We start from the raw sequence: 12,167 nt of genomic DNA, 5'->3' as shown, positions 1-12,167 counted from the left end.
AGGTGGGCGTAGACACAGGTAGACGATGGCATCCTCAACTCCTAGACACGTGCACACAGACACACAAACAGACAATACTCAACAACACATACATACAGACAGACAGACACACACACACACACACACACACACACACACACACACACAATACTCACGACAAACAAGAGAAAAGCAGCAGATGCTGGAAATCTGACCAGCACACAAAATGCTGGAGGAACTCAGCAGGTCAGGCAGCATTTATGGAGAAAGGATTTGATTTTTTTGGGCCGAGACCCTTCAGCAGGACTGGAGAACAAAGATGAGGAGTCAGAGTTAAAAGCTGGGGGGAGTGGAGAGGGGAGACAGAAACACAAGGTGATGGTTGAAACTGGGAGGAGGAGGGACCCTCACACACACTCAGTTCTGTCCCTCCCAGCAGCAGATTCCACCAGCTCCCCCGTCAATCCCCTTCATGCTCTCGGTCTCCGGTGAGCTGCAGCCTCACCGATTCGCCCTTCCCTGATGGGACAACTCTCCCATTCCGAGCTTCGGTCGAGCGACCCATCCCCAGTGTGTGACAGAGACAGGCTCCTCCTTCCTGGGCCGAGAACTCCACACGTGTGGCCCCACCGGTGCTGGGGAGAGGAGGTCTGTACACGAAGAGCTCCCACCCAGCTGGGACTTGGGGGTAGGGGCTTGGGAAAGTGGAGGGTGGTGGGGTAGGGGGAGAACCAGTGGACAGGGAAAGGAGGTCTGGAGGAAGGGGGAGGGGAGGGTATGGAAAGAGTGCAGAAAAGATCAGAATCAGAATCAGGTTTATTATCACCGGAATGTGACATGAAATTTGTTAACTGAGCAGCAGCAGTTCATTGCAAAACATAATATAGAAGAGAAAAAAAACAAAGTAAATCAATTACAGTTTACGTATATTGAATAGATTTTTTTAAAAAACATGCAAAAACAGAAATACTGTATATTAAAAAAGTGAGGTCGTGTCCAAAGATTCAATGTCCATTTAGGAATCGGATGGCAGAGGGGAAGAAGCTGTTCCTGAATCACTGAGTGTGTGCCTTCAGGCTTCTGTACTTCCTACCTGATGGTAACGGTGAGAAAAGGGCATGCCCTGGGTGCTGGAGGTCCTTAATAATGGACGCTGCCTTTGTGAGACACTGCTTCCTAAAGATGTCCTGGGTACTTTGTAGGCTAGTAGCCAAGATGGAGCTGTCCAGATTTACAACCCTCTGCAGCTTCTTTCGGTCCTGTGCAGTAGACCCCCCCCCCCCTCCGCCACCACCACCCCATACCATACAGTGATGCAGCCTGTCAGATGCTCCCCACAATACATCTATAAAAGTTTTTGGATGTATTTGTTGACATGCAAAATCTCTTCAAACTCCTAATGAAGTATAGCCACTGTCTTGCCTTCTTTATAACTACGTACATCGATATGTTGGGATCAGGTTAGATCCTCAGTGATCCTGACACCCAGGAACTTGAAGCTGCTCACTCTCTCCACTTCTGATCCCTCTATGAGGATTGGTGTGTGTTCCTTCATCTTACCCTTCCTGAAGTCCACAATCAGCTCTTCCGTCTTACTGAGGTTCAGTTCCAGGTTGTTGCTGCCACACCATGCACTAGTTGGCATACGTCACTCCTGTGTGCCCTCTCCTCACCACCTGAGATACTACCAACGATGGTTGTATCATCAGCAAATTTATAGATAATATTTGAGCCATGCTTAGCCACACAGTCGTGAGTGTAGAGAGAGTAGAGCAGTGGGCTAAGCACACACCCCGGAGGTGCACCAGTGCTGATCGTCAGCGAGGAGATGTTCTCATCAATCTACACAGATTGTGGTCTTCCAGATAGGATCCAATTGCAGAATGAGGTAGAGAGGCCCAGGTTTTGTAACTTCTCAATCAGGATTGTGGGAATGATCGTATTAAATTCTGAACTACAGTCGATGAACAGCATGATGTAGGTGTTTGTGTTATCCAGGTGGTCTAAAGCTGTGTGAAGAGCCATTGAGATTGCATCTACTGTTGGCCTATTGTGGCGATAGGCAAATTGCAATGGGTTCAGGTCCTTGCTGAGGCAGGAGTTCAGTCTAGTCATGAGCAACCTCTCAGACCATTTCATCACTGTCGATGTGAGTGCTACCGGATGATAGTCATTAAGGCAGCCCACGTTATTCTTCTTAGGCACTGATATAATTGTTACCTTTTGAAGTAAGTGGGAACTTCTGCCCATAGCAGTGAGATGTTGAAAATGTCTTTGAATAATGCTGCCAGTTGGTTGGCACAGGTTTTCAGAGCCTTACCAGGTATTCCATCGGGACCTTCCGCCTTGCGAGGGTTCACTCTCTTTAAAGACAGTCTAACATCAGCCTCTGAGACAGAGATCACAGGGTCATCAGGTGCAGCAGGGATTTTCACAGCTGTAGTTGTGTTCTCCCTTTCAAAGTGTGCATAGAAGGCGTTAAGTTCATCTGGTAGCGAAGCATCACTGCCATTCATACTATTGGGTTTTGCTTTGTAGGAAGTAATATCTTGCAAACACTGCCAGAGTTGCCGTGCATCCAATGTTGCCTCCATGCTCATCCAAAATTGTCTCTTCACCTTTGAAATAGCCCTCCACAAATCATACCTGGTTTTCTGGTACAGGCCTGGGTCACGACTTGAATGTCACAGATCTGGCCTTCAGCAGATGACGTACCTCCTGGTTCATCCGCAGCTTTTGGTTTGGGAATGTACACTAAGTCTTTGTAGGTACACTCATCCACACAGGTTTCAATGAAGTCAGTGACAACTGCAGCATACTCATCCAGATTCAAAGATGAATCCCTGAATACAGTCCAGTCCACCGATTCAAAGCAGTCCTGTAGGTGATCCTGTGCTTCCCTTGTCCAAACCTTCCTGGTCCTCACTGCTGGTGCTGCAGTCTTCAGTCTCTGATATACTCAGGGAGTAGAAGTACAGCCAGGTGATCAGACTTCCCGAAGTGAGGACGTGGAATAGAACGGTAGGCATTCTTGATGGTGGTGTAACAATGGTCCAGTGTGTTGTTTCCTCTGGTTTTGCAAGTGATCTGTTGATGGTAATTGCTTAGTGATTTTTTTCAGACTGGCCTGGTTAAAATCCCCCAAAACGATGGTGAAGGCGTTAGGGCGCGCTGTTTCGTGCATGTTGATCCCATTGCTCAGATCATCTAAAGCCTGATTGACATTGACCTGAGGTGGAATGTAAACTGCTACCAAAATGATCCTAGAGAACTCCCTTGGTAGGGAAAAAGGACGGCACTTTACTGCTAGATATTCCAGGTCTGGTGAGCAGAATTGGGACAGCACTGATAAATTTGTGCACCAAGAAGAGTTGACCCTGAGGCATACTCCTCCACCTCTGCTTTTGAGAGACTCTGTAGATCTATCCTGACGGTGCATAGTAAACCCGTAGATCTGAATCACTGCATCCGGTACGGAAGGGGTTAACCAGGATTCCCTGACACAAAGGACACACGCGGTCCTCACGTCCCTCTGATTCAGCACCCTGGCTCTTAGATCATCGATTTTATTCACCAGAGACTGCACGTTCGCCAGCAAGATCGTCGGTATACGGAGTTTAAATCCCCGTTTCCTCAAACGCACTTGTAACCCGGCTCTGCACTTGCGCTTCCTCCGTGGGCGCTTCTGATCACAATCGGTGTTGTTTCCATCAGTTTTGAGCAGCGATAGTTCTTTTAAACACATCGAGACATCTTTGTTGACTGTACTGTCCTTGGAAGCAGTTGTGTTTTTTAGCTGTACCGTATCAGGCTGAAACGGGAATATTTAATCGTATCCATTGAGAGTTCGCCGAGACGCCCCGGAAGATTTACCAGGATGTTGCCTGCACCAGGGACCAGGGGGCCTGAGTTACAAGGGGAGGTTGTGTGGAAAGGATTTTATTTCTGGAACGTAGGTAATTGAGGGGAGACCTGAATGAAGTAAATGAATCAGAAGGGACATAGACAGGGAATGCACATACTTTCCTGTCGGAGGGAGTGTTTAAAACAAAAAGGGCACAGGTTTGAGATCAGAGGGGAGAGATTTAAAAGGGTCATCGGGTCAGCTTCTTCACACAGAGAGTGTCGAATATTTGGAATGAGCTGCCAGATACAGTAGTTGGGACGGGCACTTCAGCAACATTTAAAAGCCATCTAGAGGCGGGCGCTCCAAATGATATCGTATTTGTTAAGTAGGTGCCGTGCACAATCCTGATTTGATGGAGATGGACGTGAGAGCACGGAGGAACATCTGGTGAAACTTCTGAAATGCCTGCTTCACTGCCGCTGCTACTGTGTGATCCAGAATTTCCGGAGGGGAAGGCCCCGAGTCCTCGGCTTTGCTTGTTGCTCGGTGGCCGGGACGGGGTCGAAACACTCGGCAGAGATGGTGCTCAGTGCTCGGTGTCGTAGGGCTGGTCGGAGGCTCGAAGTTTTCGGACGGACTCAAGAGTCGGCTGTGGTCGGGTGCTTCCAGGGTGCTGCATCAGCAAGTCTGCGGCGCTGGAGGTTCATGGCAGGGAGAGTCTACTGTCCCTTCTACTGTCTGCGTGAGATGATGAGGCTATCGAGACTTTGAGACTTTTTTTTACCCTGCCCATGGTCTGCTCTTTATGGTATTGCTTTGCACTGTTGTAACTATATGTTATAATTATGTGATTTTGTCAGTTTTAGTCTTCGTTTCTCCTGTGTTTTTCTTGTGATATCATTCTGGAGGAACATTGTATCATTTCTAAATGACAATAAATGAGGACTGAATAAACAAGGAAGAAGAAAGCTTAATGTAACTGCACCAGTCCAATGAACTAATGCCCATGCAACATACAGATGTCCTTGAAGATTTATTTTTATTTCCCTCTCTCTTCAGTAGACACCGTGAAAACTACAAGAAAATAAAGGATATAAAGTTTGAAACATACATCCCTGATTCTTTTAAAGTCTCTCAAGCTCGTGTTTGCCGATAAACAAGCCCAAACACCTTAGCACATCAGAAGTGTACTGAAATCAAATAAGTCACTAAAACGTATCACACTGTTCATATAAAGACACCTCAACAACATTATATAAAACAAATTCAGAAAACCAATTACCGTGTGTACCTCTTGGACCACATGCAGTATAAGATTACTTTAGGGTCGTGGGTCTTTCTCTGCTTCCACGTTGGTTCTGACCCATAATGCCACAGTCATGCTTTCGTTAAACTCTGGCCACGTGACCCGTTCCACTCTACATTAAATAAACCTTACATAAAATATTTTAAGGAGATAAAATAATCATGAATTTGAGAAAAACATATAAAATAAACATCTCAATGAAACATGTCCCTGAGACAGTTACATTTAAACCTCTTACAGAGAGATGATATTGCAGCTTCTCCATCATCAGGCGGTATTTCAGCAGGCCAGTTATCTTTATCAAGGACACACACTTACTTAATTTAGCAAGGATTTACACATACTTTGAGGTTTAGAGGCTTAGAAGTTGGAGAACCTTTCAATGATGTTGCCGTGAACATACGGTACTGCAAGTTATTTTTGACTAGTAAGAAACTGTAGATAATTAATGGAGACAATTTTGTTGTTGCTTGTTAAGGTAATTTCTCCAAACCTCCCCTTTTCAACTGCCTCTTGAGCTTCTAGGGTTTTTGTACCAGGTTACTCTTTCAGTCCTTGCAGTGATCTTATGCTCCGTTGGATCAGTTTGTCCGTATAAACAATGATAGTGCGTTTCTGTAAATACTCTGACAGTAAACCAAGTTCATGCAATGTGTCATACATTAGAGCTAAGCCCAATAAAAACTGTTCTGAAGAGAGTCTTTTCAACAGACCTTCATAGGTTTTTCTTCACTTCCAGATCTTGTTTCATCCTTCATTGCTTTTTCAAAATGAAAACACAGTGCTTCATAATTTTGCCACTGCTGAAACTGTTCGAAACGAGCTAGCTACCCACCTGGTGCCCAGAACACGGCCTACATTGAAAATTTGTTGTTCTAATTGAGAGGCACATTCAGACAGTTCCTTTTGATTTAGAGGTGACTTTCCCAACCAGCCACCACCCCGTGTCCCCAACCCCCGCTTCCGTAAAATTCCCTCTATTTAATATGCGGCCGCTGTTAAATTCCCCGCTTGTTCATTTTGACTTTTTTTTAAACAGAGGTGCCGGAACGGCGCTCTGATGAGCTCCGGCAGCACCGCACCCCTGCTTTTATCCCACTGTAAAACACTTAGAACTACTTCATCTGCGTGAAAAGTGCTCTCTAATTAAAGCTATTACTGTCATTACATTATCTGTTCCGGTGCCTGCCTGCCTGCCCGGGAACACGCCCATGGTGTCTACGTTCCTTGTGCAGCGGTACCCGGAACATTGCCAGGCCATCAGTCCTAGCGGTCAAAGCCCTCCTCCGCACCCTTTCAGAACGAGCTCATCTCGCATGTCCACACATTGGAAGCAAGAGTCTGTCGGTGAGCCTCTGTACCGCGCCCTGAGCCCTCGCGTCCTTTGGGACATGCTGCCGTCCGACGCGGCTGTCCGGGACCGGTCCCGCATGACCAGGGGTCGAGGGAGGTGGAGCGATGGGCCGCTCCTCTGCTCGGGGATGGCCTTCGTGTGGGTTCGGTCGCGGTGGGTGTCCTGTGTCCGGATCACAGTGGAAGGTGGGTGGGGGGGGGGTCCTGTGTCCGGATCACAGTGGAAGGTGGGTGGATGGGGGAGGGGTCCTGTGTCCGGATCACAGTGGAAGGTGGGTGGGGGTTCCTGTGTCCGGATCACAGTGGAAGGTGGGGTGAGGGGTCCTGTGTCCGGATCACAGTGGAAGGTGGGGTGAGGGGTCCTGTGTCCGGATCACAGTGGAAGGTGGGGTAAGGGGTCCTGTGTCCAGATCACAGTGGAAGGTGGGGGTTCCTGTGTCCGGATCACAGTGGAAGGTGGGGGTTCCTGTGTCCGGATCACAGTGGAAGGTGGTGTCAGCTCTCTCACAGTGAGACCCCTCACCAGCCATTGACTCTGCCTCTTCCCTACAGACACTGCCCAACCCGTGGAATTCCCTGCGCCGTGCTCCGGGTGAGGGGAAGGGTCTTCTCACCGCCAAACACACAGCTGCTCCCCGCCACATGGACTTACCGAGGGAGCGGATCACGCGGAGCCCCAAGGACACGGGTCAGGATCGGGAGCGGGTGTAGGGTCGCTGGGTGCGGGTGGATGGTCGGTGGGGTGGAGAGAGTCAGTGGGTGCAGGTTGGTGGGTGTCGATGGTCACTGGATGTGTGCTCAGTAGGGTGGGGGAGGAGAGTTGGTGGCGGAGGGTGGTGGGATGGGGAAGAGTCAGTGCCAGGGTTAACAAACTCACTCGTAAGGCCAGTGATGTTGTGGGGATGGAACTGGACTCTCTGACGGTGGTGTCTGAAAAGAGGATGCTGTCCAAGTTGCATGCCATCTTGGACAATATCTCCCATCCACTAAATAATGTACTGGGTGGGCACAGGAGTACATTCAGCCAGAGACTCATTCCACCGAGATGCAGCACAGAGCGTCACAGGAAGTCACTCCTGCCTGTGGCCATCAAACTTCACAACTCCTCCCTTGGAGGGTCAGACACCCTGAGCCAATAGGCTGGTCCTGGACTTATTTCATAATTTACTGGCATAATTTACATATTACTATTTAACTATTTATGGTTTTATTACTTTTAAGTTATTTATGGTGCAACTGTAACGAAAACCAATTTCCCCCGGGATCAATAAAGTATGACTATGACTATGTTGTAGGTGGAGGGTTTAGATGTGGGGCTGGGTATTCCAGCTCGGTGGGAGCGAGAAGGTCTGGGAAACTTGGTTCCGATAACTGTCACCACAGTTCAGTTATGGCCCAAGTGTGGAGTGAGAGACATTGAAGCAGGTCGAAGTTCACAGACTTTGATACAAAACAGGAAAATTAAACAATAAACGCTATACCAAACAGGGCTGTTGACTAATACTCTCAAAAGGAAAACGAAGCCTACACTGCAGCTGAAAAGAACATCTAATCATGAAACAAATACCGCTGGTCTTCAGTCAGTTGATTTCGAAAGTCCAGTAGCTCAGGGAAGGCCAAATGTAAAACAGCAGGGAAGCGTTGCTATGCTCTGTCCAAGTCTCGACAAGCACTCCGACGACAAGAATGGAGTTAAATACTATCACGATTAAATAATAATCAGCTCACACGTGCAAATTCACAAGCGCAATTGCCATATCTACTGCGCTGCCAAGTGTGTGTGTGTGTGTGTCAGTGTCAGTGTCAGTGTCAGAGAGAGAGAGAGAGATAGTCATGAACACACGGAAACAGGCCCTACAGCCCATCCAGACAGTACGGAACCATTAATCTGCCTACTCCCACTGACCATAGCCCTCCATACCCCGACCAACCGTGTACCTATCCAAACTTCCCTTAGACATTGAAACTGAGCTGGCAAGCACCACTTGTGCTGGCACCTCATTCCACACTCTCCCAACCCTCTGAGTGAAGAAGTTCTGCCTCATGTTCCCCCGTAAACTTCTCACCTTTCACCCTTAACCCATGACCTCACCTGAACTCAGTGGGTAAAGTCTGCTTGTATTTACCCTATCTACACCCCTCATCACTTTGTATACCTCTATCAAATCTCCTCTCAGTCTCCTGCACTCCAGGGAATGGAGTCCGAACCTATTCCACCTTTCCCTATAACTCAGCTGAGTGTGTGGGTGTCCGTGTGTTCATGTGAATCTTCCTTCAGTCACGGAATTTTCATAGCCACAGATGGTCCGAGACCAGTTCCAGGTCCCCGGAGATGTCCGGGGACTCGCCACATTCCCACAGTGGGGATCACCCTTCTGGTGAAAAGCTCCTGCCCTGCACCCAGTGGTAAGTGGACAATGACCGTGGTGGTTCCAGTCTGGGATGGGACCTCCGCTCCTCACTCTGCAGGAGGGCATTATCCACCAGTGGACTCTTTCATTCCACCTCACCCCCCACCACACACACACTCCCCGTCCCTGGGGCTGGAGAACTCTGCAGATATCGCTCTTCTCTGAGGCACTCATCTCTTCAACACCAGTAACCAACAAATCTCTGAAACAATGGGGCACCAACTGCTCTGGTATATAAGCTGCCAGGTCGACCACCCCCTGGTCCACAAAACAACCCTCCCTCCCTCTTCCTCAGCACCCCTACCCCTTCCTCCAGACATCCCTACCCATCCTCCAGTCCTCCAGACACCCAATCCCCCTTCCTGAAGACATCCATATCCATCCCCCAGTCCTCTAGACACCCACTCCCCCTTCCTCCAGACATCCCTACCCATCCCCCAGTCCTCTAGACACCCACTCCCCCTTCCTCCAGACATCCCTACCCATCCCCCAGTCCTCCGGACACCCATTCCCCCTTCCTCCAGACATCCCTACCCATCCCCCAGTCCTCCGGACACCCATTTCCCCTTCCTCCAGACATCCCTACCCATCCCCCAGTCCTCCAGACACCCACTCCCCCTTCCTCCAGACATCCCTACCCATCCCCCAGTCCTCCGGACACCCATTCCCCCTTCCTCCAGACATCCCTACCCATCCCCCAGTCCTCCGGACACCCATTTCCCCTTCCTCCAGACATCCCTACCCATCCCCCATTCCTCTAGACACCCACTCCCCCTTCCTCCAGACATCCCTACCCATCCCCCAGTCCTCTATACCATCCCACTTTGCTCTGGACACCTCCCTCCGTTCCAGACATTCCTACCCATACCCCAGTCCATTGTACATCCCCCCCACCATATTCCAGACATCCCTAACCATCCCCCCCCCCAGTCCTCTGTACATCCCCACTGTCCTCTGGACACCACCCCCCCCCCCCGTCCTCCAGACCTCCTCCCCCCGGCCATTGGTTCTTCCCCCCCCAACTTTCCCAACACGTGTGCGTGTGTGTGTGTGTCTGTCTCGCTCTCTCTGTGTTTGTGTCCGAGTCCCTCTGCCCAATGAAGCAGTGGAGGCTACTTCAGTAAATATATTTAAGACAAGGTTGGATTGATTTTTGCATAGAAGAGAAATAACGGGTTATGGGGAAAAGGCAGTTGGGTGGAGATGAGTCCATGGCCAGATCAGCCGGGATCTTATTGAATGACGGAGCAGGCTCGACGGGCCGGATGGCCGACTCCTGCCCCTATTTCTTATGTTCTTATGTGTGTATCTCTCTCTCTCTTTTTCTTTGTGTGTGTGTGTGTGTGTGTGTGTGTGTGTGTGAGAGAGAGAGAATCATCACTGAACCAGAGAATCTTCATTGCCACAGATCATCCGAGACCAGTTCCTGCTCCTCGGCAATCTTTGGGGACTCGTCACGTTCCCACCGTGCGAACCTCACCAACTACCAGCGGTAAGTGGACGAGAAATCTTGGAGAAATCCTTCCTGATGGTGTAGCTAAAAATGTCAGAGACACATCTGTTATGAACCCCTGGGGTTCCTTTTTGCTGTGGACTGTCACTTTAAGGCACAAGAGAGAACTAAGACTAACTTTTGGGATTTCTGCTGAGAGACAGAGAGAGAGAGAGGTGGAGTTATTTGATGGACAATCCATGATATGGTTTCTCTGCAGCTTGTTTTGAATATACCAGAACACACAGAAAGACACAGTCAAGAGTCAATAGACAATAGACAATAGGTGCAGGAGTAGGCCATTCGTCCCTTTGAGCCAGCACCGCCATTCACTGTGATCATGGCTGATCATCCACTATCAGTATCCAGTTCCTGCCGTATCTCCATAACCTTTGATTCAACTATCTTTAAGAGCTCTATCCATCTCTTTTTTGAAAACATCCAGAGACTTGGCCTCCACTGCCTTCTGGGGCAGAGCATTCCATATATCCACCACTCTCTGGGTGAAAAAGTTTTTCCTCAAATCCGTTCTAAATGGCCTACCCCTGTGGCCTCCGGTTCTGGACTCACCCATCAGCGGGAACATGCTTCCTGCCTCCAGCGTGTCCAATCCCTTAATAATCTTATATGTTTAAATAAGATTAACTCAGCCTTCTAAATTCCAGAGTATACAAGCCTAGTCGCTCCAATCTTTCAACATATGACAGTCCCGCCATCCCGGGAATTAACCTTGTGAACCTATGCTGCACTCCCTCAATAGCAAGAATGTCCTTCCTCAAATTTGGAGACCAAAACTGCACACAGTACTCCAGGTGTGGTCTCACCAGGGCCCTGTACAGCTGCAGAAGGACCTCTTTGCTCTTATACTCAATTCCCCTTGTTATGAAGGCCAACATGCCATTAGCTTTCTTCACTGCCTGCTGTACTTGCATGCTTGCTTTCAGTGACTGATGTACAAGAACACCTAGATCTGGTTGTGCTTCCCCTTTTCCTAACTTGACTCCATTTAGATAATAATCTGCCTTTCCGTTCTTACCACCAAAGTGGATAACCTCACATTTATCCACATTAAACTGCATCTGCCATGCATCTGCCCACTCACCCAGCCTGTCCAAGTCACCCTGCATTCTTATAACATCCTCCTCACATTTCACACTGCCACCCAGCTTTGTGTCATCGGCAAATTTGCTAATGTTACTTTTAATCCCTTCATCTAAATCATTAATGTATATTGTAAATAGCTGCGGTCCCAGCACTGAACCCTGTGGTACCCCACTGGTCACCACCTGCCATTCCGAAAGGGACCCGTTAATCGCTACTCTTTGTTTTCTGTCAGCCAGCCAATTTTCAATCCATGTCAGTGCTCTGCCCCCAATACCATGTGCCCTAATCTTGCCCACTAATCTCCTATGTGGGACTTTATCAAAGGCTTTCTGAAAGTCCAGGTACACTACATCCACTGGCTCTCCCTTGTCCATTTTCATAGTTACATCCTCAAAAAATTCCAGAAGATTAGTCAAGCACTATTTCCCCTTCGTAAATCCATGCTGACTTGGACCGATCCTGTTACTGCATCCAAATGTGTCATAATTTCATCTTTTATAATTGACTCCAGCATCTTTCCCACCACCGATGTCAGGCTAACCGGTCTATAATTCCCTGTGTTCTCTCTTCCTCCCTTCTTGAAGAGAGGGACAACATTAGCCACCATCCAATCCACAGGAACTGATCCTGAATCTATAGAACATTGGAAAATGATTACCAATGCGTCCACGATTT

At 48.6% G+C, this 12,167-nt stretch overlaps 1 protein-coding gene across 1 annotated transcript in view; it reads left to right on the top strand.

The window, feature by feature from the left end:
* Positions 1 to 12,167, top strand: part of LOC134345882 (apolipoprotein L6-like) — a 64,313-nt gene that overhangs the window by 9,955 nt on the left and 42,191 nt on the right. The window contains exons 3-4 of the mRNA XM_063047202.1: positions 7,038 to 7,173; positions 10,305 to 10,388. Of these exons, the coding sequence (XP_062903272.1) occupies positions 7,128 to 7,173; positions 10,305 to 10,388 (130 nt within the window). The 5' untranslated portion in view covers positions 7,038 to 7,127. The remainder of the gene's footprint in view (positions 1 to 7,037; positions 7,174 to 10,304; positions 10,389 to 12,167) is intronic.

This window comes from Mobula hypostoma, chromosome 4 (genome assembly GCF_963921235.1).
Source record: "Mobula hypostoma chromosome 4, sMobHyp1.1, whole genome shotgun sequence".
In the NCBI taxonomy this organism is placed as follows: Eukaryota; Metazoa; Chordata; class Chondrichthyes; order Myliobatiformes; family Myliobatidae; genus Mobula; species Mobula hypostoma.
This window is presented reverse-complemented; position numbering and strand designations above follow the sequence as displayed.